Source organism: Crocuta crocuta, unplaced genomic scaffold (assembly GCF_008692635.1).
Source record: "Crocuta crocuta isolate KB4526 unplaced genomic scaffold, BGI_CrCroc_1.0 scaffold165, whole genome shotgun sequence".
NCBI classification, from domain to species: domain Eukaryota; kingdom Metazoa; phylum Chordata; class Mammalia; order Carnivora; family Hyaenidae; genus Crocuta; species Crocuta crocuta.
The window spans coordinates 2,684,655-2,698,219 of record NW_027530502.1 but is presented as its reverse complement, the minus strand read 5'-3'; the positions used below and the strand labels follow the sequence as shown (position 1 = coordinate 2,698,219).

General features: G+C 36.3%; 2 protein-coding genes across 2 annotated transcripts in view; one reads left to right on the top strand and one right to left on the bottom strand.

Moving 5' to 3' along the window:
- The window catches only part of ZNF804B (zinc finger protein 804B), a 514,753-nt gene that overhangs the window by 473,455 nt on the left and 27,733 nt on the right, over positions 1-13,565 (bottom strand). The gene's annotated exons all lie outside the window — the stretch shown is intronic.
- TEX47 (testis expressed 47) lies at positions 9,399-11,224 on the top strand. The gene is made up of 2 exons (XM_077766792.1): positions 9,399-9,548; positions 10,283-11,224. The coding sequence occupies exon 2, from the start codon at positions 10,386-10,388 to the stop codon at positions 11,145-11,147; it is 762 nt and encodes a 253-aa protein (XP_077622918.1). The 5' UTR covers positions 9,399-9,548; positions 10,283-10,385; the 3' UTR covers positions 11,148-11,224.

Here is a 13,565-nt window from a genome sequence, read left to right as displayed (position 1 = left end):
AAGTGAAAAATTATCTTCAGTCAAAAAAAAAAAAAAAAAAACCTACTGATTTTTAAATTCTTAGTTCACAAAGAAAACCAGTTGAAGACAAAAAGGATGTGCACTAGGCCAGAGACCTGCACTTGATTCCAATAAAATAACACCATGACCAAGAAGAATTTCCCTCCTTTTATGAGGCAGAGGTCCTGGAGAATGACCTTATAAAACATGTCAGAGTAGCCTGGTTCTCAAATACATCACTGGAAGCAAATTTCTAACAACCAAAAATGTGATACTAAACACAAGTCACACTAGTGGCTTCCACCTCTGGAAATTCATTAAACATCACTTCCCACAACCCTGTGAGCCTGGGCCCAAAACAGACTTTAATCAAGAGCCAAAGCTTAGAAGAATGCTTTCTTTTTAATGCTGCACTGTCTTATCCTTGGAAAGTCTCTCTCTCTCTCTACTTTTCTCTCTCTCTCTCTCTCTCTCTCACACACACACACACACACACACACACGTGCGGGCGCACACACACAGACAAAAGATAGATCTTGAATATATGATCCATGGTAGCTAAGTATGATATTTTGTGAAGTAGACTGGAGATTTAACCCATCAAGCAATGACTAAGCCAGGCTATTTCTGTACCTTGTAAAATTTCCCTAAAATTTCCAGATATTAAAGTTATGTTACACTTTCAGCTCTGTTTATGATAAAAATAAAGTTATCCTTCCCAGAAAACCATAGTCAAAAAAGTATGGCCTCTCTCAAAGTCAAACTGTCTTTAATGAAAAATCATAATCACAAACAAATACAATATTAGCAATCAATACTCAAGTTGTTTGGCTAGAAGTTCTAAGAAGGGAGTGATCCAAATGACATTAATTTTTGACCCTGAAGCTTATTATTGGAACCTGAAAATTTTGCCTTTATCATCATGCTTTTATTCATCTTGTATTAATAGTGAATTTTTCTGAGTATATCACAACTAAACAGTAAAATGGCTCAGCCCATTAAAAGTGAAAAGTTTTGTGTGAATATAAAATATTCACATAGAAATCATAATTGTTTCTACTTAACTAGATCATTGGGTTAGAAGTTAAGACCTTCTTAGTTCAGCCATAATCTTATCAAATGTGATGCTTAAAACCTCTCAAGGCTAACAGAGGGACAAAATGATTATTTATCCGTATGTCAGCACACAAAGGTACAGAGTCGTAGACAGCCTTGCCTAGGGACTCTCCTAGAATAAGTATTCATACTGAAAAAGGTTTTCCATGGGGTCAGTAGTGGCATAGATGTAGCTGAGAGGTGTCTGTCATAGAGACAAAGACCTGGGGTGACAGATGAGGCATGGACCAGAAAGGCATTCATGCATCGCTAGCAGATGCCAGCGCTGAAGAATGATGATGGAGTGCCAGATGCCTACACTTCCCCACTGTGATGCCACTGTAGCCCCTGAGACTGTCCTCCCAAATGAAGTCATCACCCAAGTAGATGTTCAGTTTGTATAATTCACTTCACAAAAAAGGGACTGTGCCTTATGATTACATATATTAAAACAATGGTGTGTAGTTTTTCATGAGGCTGTCAAACATCCACAACTACTAATGTTAGGAGGAATAACTTCTGAACAAGTAAGGATTTTCCCTGAATTAGAATGAGCAAAAGGGCTTTAAATTTAGCATAGGCTGGAAAGGTTGCAGGATCGTAGAGATTTGCATAAATAGAGGAAAATTTGTTTGGGTACCTAGGATACAGCCAATCTTTAAAAATATTTCACTATGTTGTTTTTACCTACTGCTTCTATGGATATATGATACAAAAATGATATGGTTACTTAGACTTGGAATATTAACATTACTCTTCATTTAAACAGAAATATTTCCCAAATTTTTAAATTCTAGCCTAATCTTCATTACATGTATGGGGCGTAACAATATTTTAGTAGGCATTTTTGACTCTAGGATTTTGCCTCCCCAAACATCCCTAAATACACTTATTAAAACCATTAAGCATGGCACCCATCATATTACTTCTCTGTGAAAAAATATTTCCTGGCTCTCTTCTGAGCACCACAATATTCAGATTCCTGTAACTTTTTGAATAACCCTAGGGCCATTCTTCTTATTGAAACAGCTCTCATATTTCCTGAAAAGTAATCTAACAAGAAGTATCATCTCAGTACTTCCATATTGCACGCAAGTATGTTTTTGTCAGCCTTGAAATAACGTAAGCTACTTGATGGCCGTAATATCAATTGGCTTCTTTGTGCCATGCTTTCCTTAACTGCAAAAGGAATATGTTATGTCCGTGGTGCTAAGTTTCCTCCCAACTCTAAACTTCTTTTGGTTCCATATTCTCCATTCTGCACAGCACATTGATCAAAATTAAACCAAAATCAAGCACTAAAATAGATATTAGGTTACTGATGATGCGTTTTAGCAGAACAGATTAAGTGAACAAAAGTAGATAGCTGCTCTGAAATTACAAAGATACTACTCCAAGCATAATGACTTCTGTATGTTGAAGGCAACTTTGTTACTTTAACTCAAAGATTTTTAAAGTCATGAAAAACTAAGTTAAGGCTTGTTGTGTTTAGATCATTGACATAATGTGTACCAAGTGTTAGTAATTTATATGTCTTTGGGGGCTCTTCTGTTTGCAGAACATAAATTTGATTTAAAAAAAATAAAAGGAAGAATATACAATACAGAGTTCAGTGTTATTTACGGTCTCCAAAATCTCTGTTTAAAGCTGATGATCTAACAATGTTTTCAAAGCTTATAATATAGCATTCAATTTTAAGACTCTGCCTTTCTGGCTGGACACAATGGCCGTTTAGAAAGAAAAAAAGAACAATATATAGTATGCTAGTTTTTAATAGAGAAAAACCTAGGATCACTGTAGAATAATTACCCTATAATCTTCTTCCTCTGGAATTTACTACCAGAATGCTTTCATTCTTCTTACTGCCAAATGTTTTGGAGGAGTAGTCTACTCTTTGACCAGTTATTCTATATTAACTCAAGTCAATGACTGCAACCTGGCTTCCTTCAATCATTTTACTGAACGTGTTTATTTTTATAAGTCTCTAGGACACTTGTAGTTGCCAATACTAGAAGGTCACTTCAGTCCTCCAGCATTTTACCTCTCTTTAGAATTTTACTATTATCACCCTCTTTTAAACCTCCTTCCTTAATTGACCTTCGTGGCTCTGTTTCCTTAGTTCCTCACCCACTTTTGTTCTGTTGCGTCTTTCACTGGCTCCCATTTGCCCACTTGTCAAAATTAAGCGTTTTACATGGTTTCCTCTCCACCGTCTTCCTTCCTGTCATTATCTTACAAGTACAATGGTGCCCCCGGTTTCAACTTTTCCCTCAGGGCAGATCACAATCAAATTTGCATCATGATGCTGACTTTTCTAGATCTCCAGGCTCCTAACTGCATTTCTACTTGGATGTTCCTATGGCCAGTCCACTTCAACATAATAGTTACAAATTATTTTTCTTCTCAAATCTGGGCTTTCTCCTCTATCCTCCATTCGTATGTTAAAAATAAGTCTTCCCAGCTACTGACATTAAAATCCATGATCTCTCTTTAAATCTTTCCTTAGCTTACCATCTACATCCAAATGACCAAGTCATGTCTACCTTGGTGATGACTTGCATACATTCCTCATTCTTAGCAACTGCCAAAATCTTTAAAGACCCACCTTTCTCTCAGTCATAGGCTTTAGGCTAGTCACACAAAGAGGATCTCACTTCATGCAAGGTTTTTCTAAACTGAAGTTCCTGGACTGTGCCTTGATAACAGCTCCATCTTTCAGCTCTGTCTCTTCCCATTCTGACTGCCAATCAGTAAGCCCAGACATCCCTGAGTTGATCATTCTTCTTGTTCCACTTGGTCCAGCATCCACTTTGGCACAACTTCTATGCATCAGCAGGCTCTCAAACTAAACTATCCCACACCACAAACACTCACAACACAAATACCCACAACACACGTATTACCTTTTATCAAACCAGTACCACAGCCTATTGGGTTTTTTTAATGTTACTTTTTTCTGAACAGAACAGTAATGTAGACATTTAGAAAACTTTAATAAATGCAAAACAAATATTACCATCAAATTCTATCAATTTTAACAATTGATTAGATTCCCCTCTAATCTGTTCATATTATCTTTTTAAAATAAAATGGGAATCACATGTTATATGTAACTTAGCATATTATATTATTTACTTTGAGAATAACTGTTTTCCGTGCATTTAAAATATTCTTCAAAATTTATTTCAGAGCCTCACAGTATTCCATAATTAACACATCTATTCAATTTTTCAAAGCTCTCTCTAAATTCCTACAATAACCATCTGTTCATTAAAGTATTTGTCAATAATGTTATTTACGATATGTACCCAGAAGAGGCATTATGTAGAGTATGAAAGTTTTAAGCTCACGGTCATATTACTATATTACTTTTGAGAAGAGTGAAACCAATTTACTCTTTGACTGGCAGAAGATAAGAGCATGCATTCCCCAGCTGCAGAATTCCTAAAAGTTACTGGCTGCCTCCAGTATTTCCCATCTCTAACTCCTCTGCACTTCACGGGCAACTTTCTAAAACACAGTTATGATTACAGGCACTCAAAAAGTACCAGTGATTCCCTACCACCCACAGAGCAAAATTCATACCTCTGAGTGTGGCATCCGAGTCCTCTGGAAAAGAGTCGCAGCTTCTTTCTTCTCCTCTTTCATGTCTCTCTTCTGTGCTCACCCTCCAACCTAGACCAGCAGTTCCCCTCAGAGCTATACTTAGAATCACCTGGAGAGGCTCTCACAAACACATATGCTAGCATTCCTTTTCACTCTAATTAAATACGAACCACGAGCTGGCTTCTTTTTTAATTCTCCACCAGATGATTCTCATAGACGGCCAGTGTTTAAATCATAAACCAGCCCATTCTTCCTTAAACTGAAATAGGTGGAAACACTATAAGGATGTTTGTCAAAAATGCACATTTTTGGACCACCCTTGAAGTGCACTAACTCAGACTTTGTAGGGTTAGACACCAGGAATCTATCATTTAACAAACCTGCAGATTCTATAGATTGAGAACTACACTCTAGTTAACTATACCATTGCCATTTTCTTAATGAAGTGTCACATTTCCCAACTCTGTAATATATCCTCTCTTCTCTTTATACTTCTTGCTTATAGAGTCTGTTCTGTATCTTCCCTAATCCCCATCTCTTCCCTACCCCCCTCCATGTAAATCATATCTTCTTTTATGTTCAACTTAAATACTAGTTCTTCCAGTCAGGTTTAATTACTCCAGCATTTTTTTGTTTTCTGGGTTCGTTGTTTATGTCTTTCTTCTCCAGTCCTGTACTAAACATAATTGTGTAGACTTTAAGATCTACTAATAGAAATGATTCTTTCATGTGTAGATATAATATCTGATTTAAAAGAATATCTCCACAGTGTCTGGCACATTTTTCTACCTATAGTAAACATATGCTAAATGTTTGAATTGAATAACAAAGTATTTTTAGCCTGTGTTCTCCTTGATAAATAATTCCCAAGCTCTCCTTGATAAATCATTACCAAACGCTTCTCCACGTTTTTGACAACAGAGGCAATGCTGAAGAAGGTAATCTGGTTTCCTTTTTTTAAATACGTCTTCAAATATTTCGTGATTTGATAACATCTTTTTTGCTCTGCTAAATCAAGTTGTTGTTGTTGTTGTTGTTGTTGTTGTTGTTGGCTACTTAATAGTTTAGGCATGTGATCTTAGTGAAAGGTTCTACCCAGGTTGTTAGCCATTTATTTAGAACATGAATTCTCATGCTAATTATTTAGACATACCAAAACACAGAAAATGTTAGTGGCAATGATTTAGAATTTTCTCTGTTTCTCTAGTATCTGAGTACTGGCGAAAGGTTAAAGTGGGATCTGCTATTCCAGAGAGAATAGAAGCAAGTCAGTGCATATCCTCTCATTCTAAAGAAATGAATTCAAGAAACATTCACAAAGCCACTTTCCAGTTCTGTTCCCCTGGGAAGACCATGCCCACTAGAAGCTCTTTCATTAAGCTTTCCAAAAAACCAGAGGCACCCTTTATTCCTCAGTGATTTTAAAGCATTGAACATCATTCACATTGTATATATTCTGTTTTCCCCTGCCTTATAGTCATTCATGGACATCTCAATGCCTCTCACCAGACTCCAAACTCCTAATTTTAGGGAGCAGGTGTTTTCCATGTTTGTGTTTCTTATAATGCCCATGATATTACCTGGCACACCAAATGTGTAGATAAACCTGAGATAACTGAGAGATTAAAGACAGTAAATCAATTTGGTTGAATTATAGGTAGTTATTAATTATGAGTTTTCAATTTCATTTATCCAAACCACAAGGTATCCTTCATTTCCAGAAAAATTGTCATGTCATAGAGAAGCAAAGAATGGTCCTGTGAGCATGGATACTGAGAGGGAATAATTTTCCTGCTCTTTAGCCTAGGTAGACAGAATAGGGAGGTTGCTGAAAGCGTGTTTGAATTGTGTGTAAAGCACTTAAGTAGCCCATGCTTTAGTTTTGTCTTCTATAATTATGGGTTAAATTTTCTATCTACCTTATAGGGTTGTAGTGAAGATTGAATTAATTAATATACTTAAAAGCATCTAACGTAGGACACATGGTAAATAATCAATTAGTGATATTTAATCTTTCTAATCCTTTCCTTCTGCCTCACAAAGAAAAGGATCCTGGGAGTCTATTTTTCAGGAACATGTGGTTCCAGAAAATAAAACCAGAGCATAAAGTATATAGTAAATATTAAGATGCATGCTTGACATGAGTTACAAACACATGCTGTATACTTCTGGGAAATGGACTGGATATCAAGAGCAGATAGTAGAATATCTGAAAGAGGACTCTTCAGCATTATCAGTTTCCATTCAGGTTCTGCTATTTGTCAGTTGTTTGAATGTAACTATTTACTCTAACAGATCACTCTGGGAGAACAAACACCAATGTCTTCTTATCCCATTGGATAGACAGAGGAACCCTTCTGTTCGACTTGCCACCTGAAGATAAATAACTGGCCCTTAATCGATGGAACACAAGTACGGTGGCACCTGAGAATTCAAATGCCAAGTGTCCATTAAAAGGAGCTTGCACAATTATCAATTATAATTTCATACAACCAGCACATAAAAAATTGTCCACACTGTGTGTTGTTTTTATTCCTATCTACTCAAAATTCTTGACACTTAAGAGTATGGTTGATGAAAGACAAGAAAACAAGGTAAATTGCCTTTAAATGTGATGTGACAATGAAACTAAATGTGGAAGCAACAACCCAGCAACTAAACATGCATTGAGAAATGGAAAAATACATTGGGAAAATATGGGTCAAGCTATTATCTCTGATGGTAAAAATACTGATTCTAAAAGTGTTCAGTTGAACCACATAAAACTGAGAAATGTATAGAATTGCCCTCTCCTACTATTCTATGGAGGGGAAGTAAACAGGAAACACTTTATAAAAGATGTATCTCCTGAGCTTTAGGAAACAGATGTGTCATAGGGTCTCAGATTTTCATGTTCTTAGCTGAATAGGCAACGTGGGAAAATTCTGAGGGTGGGAGATTCTTATTAAAATCCAAATAAATGGCAAGGACTACAAAGAAATCAACAACCTACGATACATTTCAAAGTAAAAAGTAAAAAGGCTTAGTAACAGAATATAGTTGGGGGATGATCTTTAGGAAGCATGAAGAGATAGAACCAAGGATGTTGGCTAGAAAATGAGAGAAAATTGTAAACTGAGACACATATACAGTTATTTGTAAAGGGAAATATCCAGAAAATAATAGTTAAAATGTTGGTATTTTAAATTTAAAAGGTCAGCGGTACATCCAAGGAGAAGAGTTGTAAACATGATTACAGTTTGGGAGCCTTCTGTACAGAAAAAAAAAATACTGGGATGGAAATTCCATTTTTTTTCTTCTTTCTCAACACCAACAAACTTACTGTATCTTCCTTGAACCTTATATTGAGGAGGAGTCCAAGTCCATGGCTGGACTGAGCAGGAAAGGCTCCATGGTCAATCCGCAATGTCGATCTTTAAATTTGGAGGTGAGAATGACATAGAGGATCACACACCTGCCCTCACAAAAGATGGTGCTAACATACTTGGGCAGATGAGCACAGAGCCTCAGCTTCTCCCAGAGCTGAGTGTGAGAGGGAACCGAGCAAGGCCGCAAACAGAGATTTGGCAAGAAATTCAGGCAGGGTCAGAATCATAGAAACCAAGAGAGGAGAGAAGCCCATAAAGAAGGCTGTGATCAACACAATCACATTCTACAAAGTAGTAGGAATAATGAGGCAGAAAACAAGCCCTGGTCTGAACAATGACAAGTTTCTCATGTGCCTTCGTTAAGACTGTATCATTTCAGGAAGCGATGAAGTGAATGAACCCTGTAAAAAATTAGTTTGGGGGCATCTGGGTGGCTCAGCCGGTTGAGCGTCCGACTTTGGCTCAGGTCATGATCTCATGGTTCGTGGGTTTGAGTCCCACGCCGGGCTCTGTGCTGACAGCTAGCTCAGAGCCTGGAGCCTGTTTCGGATTCTGTGTCTCCTTCTCTGTCTGATCCTCCCCTGTTCATGCTGTCTCTCTCTCTCTCTCTCAGAAATAAATAAAACATTAAAATTAAAAAAATTTTAAAAACTAGTCAGTTTTTATGTACCAAACAATCAAAGAATTATGAAGTCACCTGTTATTACTGTATGTCATTAAAAACGGATCATAAATTTGGATAACACAACTTAGGAGGTTAAAAGTACTCTAAGGTTTACTTTCTAAAAATTGAATTCAGAGTGTTTTCTAACCTTCTTTTAAAATTATGATTACAGCCCAAATGAATGCAATTTTAAGACATTGTATTATAAATTTTTATTATAAAAAATAAATTTATACATTAAGAAAATCTTCAGAATTTTTTTAAAGCAGTCACCATCATACAGAATCTGACAGGTGCTCTTATTTAATTTGTGTATAAATAGACAGAGTAAGGAGGTTGCTTTAAAGCATACTTGAATTGTGTGCAAGGTATATAACTATTCCACACTTTAGTTTTCTTTTCCAGAAATTGTGGACAAAAAGTGAAAAGAAAAGAAAATGTCTAGGAAGATGTTCAGGTCCAGCATCTCTCTGACTACCAAAGGCACCTGGCTAAGAATACGCCATTTCCAGAAAAGAAGCCCTCATTTCCTCTACTATGATGTTGAGGTGTCTGTTGAGATAACATCATTAAATTAAGAAATGGTACTTGCCAGTGTGCTCTGGCCCTTTAACACCACTGGTGTCATGACTCACTAAAGCACCATAGAAACGAGAATAGAACATATGGGACAGCTGGGAGCACCCAAGACACTGGCAGTTGGAAAAGTGATGGAGGGAAAGTAGGACCTTAGAGGCAGGTAAAAGCAAGAAGAGCTCAAAGAAGGAAAGACATGTTAAGATGACCTGGAGGCAACATAAAGATTTGGAAGAAGAGTAAGTTAAAAGTAACACAAGTTATTATTTGATACCCACAGCAACAACAACAACGAAAAGAAGGATGTTTATTGATCATAAAAAAAAGAATCAAAACTAGTTACTTCAAAAATATACTGTTACTATACAATCAATAGTATTAACTTTTCATATACTGAGTAAAGATAAAGAAGCCAATTAGGACTTAAGAATTTCCCAAATTTTTAAAAAATTTTACTGTACCAGTTAAATTTATAAAAGAAACTGGGAAATTACCATAAAAATACCACTTTTTAAAATGTGACAAATTAAGGACAATCTATAATTAGCATTACACTTATGAAATGCCATTTTAATGTGATGCCAATGCTTTGGTCAGTGACTGTGAGCAGGTATGTTCCTGTGTGTACGTGTATGTGTATGTGTGTGTGATTCAAGAATGGGCGCTGACAAAAAATGCACTATAAATTGAAGGAGAAAATAATGCAAACGAAAACAGAGTTTGACTTACTCTAAGTATGTTCTTCTCTCCACTCCATTCCCCAGTGTATCAGAGGGTTTTTCTCTACAATGTGAATGTTAGGTTTTTTTCATTGTAAACTTTTTTAAAAAGATCTCTATAATTTGAATCTTGTTTTAAAATTCTCTTTTATTTCAAAGACGGTATTGTTGATAACACTGGGAAGGGATTTTGCTACATATTAGCATTTGACAAATGGATGAAATTTTATTTGTTTGTTTGTTTGTTTGGGCAGAAGAAATTAAAAAAGAGTTCATCACTGAAGAGGTATCCTGATAATGTCAATGGTGTGATAGGTTACAAACCAGAATCATTTAGAAGAATAAATAGGACCCATCATGTCCTTCTCAGGCCATACCCAAAAGGCCATCAAAAAGACTTTTCCAACGGAAGCTCTTCTAATGCCCCAAGTTCCACGTGGCAATTACTTGCATCTTCAGGAAGAGAAGCAAAGACTACAGCTCAAGAAATTCCTTCTTCATAGGATGTTTCTAGTGGCCAAGATCACAGCAAACATGGAAAAAAAAGATATTGCTGACTACTATGAACAAGTGTTTCAGTCGATTTTGAAACATCACATAGAAGAAGCAGTGACCGGGTTTCTGCTCATCTATCCTACTTCTATTCTGCATATCCTTGAGTCCTCCAGTGGTACCCTTTATCAAATTCTCTTAGATCATCTTGACCAGGAGAAGAATGGTACAGAATTTTTTATCCAAGGGATGAAAATTATAGCTGTGTCCCACAACATCCCAACAAGGCTCTTCATGCAATGGCATGCTTCAGTAATAAAAGTTCCAGTCATGTATCTCGATGACGTCACACAGACACAGTCCCTAGGAGAGGTCATCACCGAGTTTCTCACCCAGACTCATAAACTGGCACTCCACCTTTTAAAGACTGTGAAAGTGGGTGCTAAAGGACCAGGGGACACCTTGCACCAACTTGCACCCGAATTGCTCATCCCAGAACAAATAATAAAGTACTTGTGCAAATCTGAAGAATTCATGAATCCAGAAGCATTCCTAAACATGTATAACAGACCCATACATATCACTTTGGATTCTGAGGTGATCTGGCCTGCTCCTTCCCGTTTCTAGGACTGAAAGACACGTGGTTGGTGCAGTCCAGTCTCTCAAGGAATGGATACTGCTTAAGTAAAGGAAAATATGTCTGAGGTAACTCTTCTTTTTAAAAAAGAATGGCCATATGCCATGATATACACAAAGGTAATATATGAATCTTTACAGAGTATGTTGAGCTAAACTTGAAAATTTACATCTATTCTGATAGCAAGTTCAAGACATTGTTTTAATAGGTGGAGGGCTTTAATAAGTCAATGATTGCTCAAAAGTTAACATCATTTCAGTGAAATGGCTTAATTTTTTAAAGAAAAGTATAGATGACAAAGGACAATTCAGATTCATATTCTCATTCATTCAACAGTCAATGAGAGGTTGCACCACTCAGAATCAAATTTCAGGAAAAATGACTTTGTTCCTGGAATATAAAATTTGGGGGGAAAACACCATTACTGAGTTGCTTGCAATGTATGTTTAAAGGGTAGTATGTGTAAAAGTAAATATGGTATGATATATGATCATTATTTTCGTTCGTAGTATATAGGAAAGCCTTGAAGAATAATTATCAATTCCTGAACTCAGAAAACAAAACCTAAACTTTAAAAACAGTTCCAAAGTTGACATATTCTTAAATGCCTAATCAAGAATATTGAGACCATTACAAGGCTGAACAACAATAACCAAACAAACAAACAAAAAACAAAAACAAACTGAAGAACACACTAGCTTTTTGAAACAAACAGAAAATACATTGGCAGAAGGCACTGCATCATTCGTGCAAAATCATTTTTTGAACACCCTTCATGTGACAGACATTTGCCAGATGTTAGGGATACGACAGGGTGCACAGAAAGCATGATTCTTGCCTATGTGTAAAACATCTATAAATGATTCCACATAAGATACACAAATGGGTTATTTTTTCCAATTTACTTCCTATAAAGCAGTTAATGATATGTAGTTTCTATATGACCTATTACAAGTTGCTCTCTTCCTTCCTTCACCCAGGATTAATGCTTTTTGCATTATTTAAAACTTCATAGTTTAAACAATTAACATCAATATCTTGATGACTTCAGTGATACCTATCCAAAACTATTTCAATATCTTATGAAACAGACTTTGGATTTAGTAGAAGATACATGGTTGGATCATTTTGCTTTTATATTATTTGATTTTCAGCCTCTTCAGAGGAAAAAGAGCAATCTCAAAATACACCTCAAATTTGTCATTTGCAGATAATTTGTCATCACTTGTTCCATATAAGAATCAAAAGTCAGGAAACACTTTCTATTTTTACATTTTCTAATATAGATTTAGCTACAGAATGGCATTTTTCACTGTTAGCCAAACTTGAAGTTCTGTTCATTTAAATTCAGTAACTGAAAGAGTACATTTTAGATAAAATGTGAAGTAATTCTTCTGGTTAAGGAAGATTAATCACTTACAAACATTTTATCAATTTAGTAAATATTAAACACCTAATATTTGTCAGCAGTGTGCTACTTATTCTGAAATGTGAAAAAGACCCAAGCATCAACTCATTGAGAGTAAGTGTTCAGCAACAAAATGAGTGAAGGTAAAGGTAAGTGTTCTCCAGGCCAAAAACAAAAAAGAAAGCAAAAAGACAAACAAAAACAAAAAAACTACGATAAAAAACTTGGTGAAAGAGAAAGCTGTGGTCTAGGCTTGTGGATGTGAGGAGAGGTTGGGGAGGGCAAGTGAACATATTTATGAGAACAGACAATAAGCAGAAACAGGAAGGAGAAAATGAACCCTAACTGTTCACTGGATCTGGTAGAATTCCTTTAGCAAGGTAAATTATGTTTGTTTGGGAAGAGTATTTTTTTAAGTTAGCTAGTGAATAGAAGTGCAGTTTATAAGTAAAGTTATGTATTTATATATATAAAAGTATGGCATATTTTCCAAAAATGGCCATGGCAATATCTTGCATCCCACATGCTCTTCTTACAATGTGACCCTAACATTCCCACATTTCATGGTGGCTTCTAAATTCCCTCCTCTTGAAATCAAGCAGACCTTTGTGATTGCCTCGACCAAGAGAGTACAACAGAAGTAGCGATCCCTTGTGATCAAGGCTTGGTCATAAATATGCTATGCACTTTACCACGATCACTTCAATACTCACTCTTAAAACTTAAAAATATGCTGTCAGCATCCCAAGTACTTTCTAAGAGGATATCCCAAGCCGAGGTCCCAGCCAACATCCAATGTCACCACTAGACATTGTGAGTGCATGAACGAAACTTCAGGTGACTCCACACTAGTCTTCCAGTCAACCCTGTATTTCAAGCCAGCCCAACTGACACTGAGTGACGTAGCAGAGAAGGTGTGTGCCCACTGCACCCTGTGTAAATTGCAGATCTGTGAACAAGATAAATGACTGTTATTGATTTAAGCCACTAAATTTTGGGT

Excerpts from the sequence above, each read along its gene's own strand:
- TEX47 (XM_077766792.1), top strand. The coding sequence starts at position 10,386 with ATGTCCTTCTCAGGCCATACCCAAAAGGCCATCAAAAAGACTTTTCCA.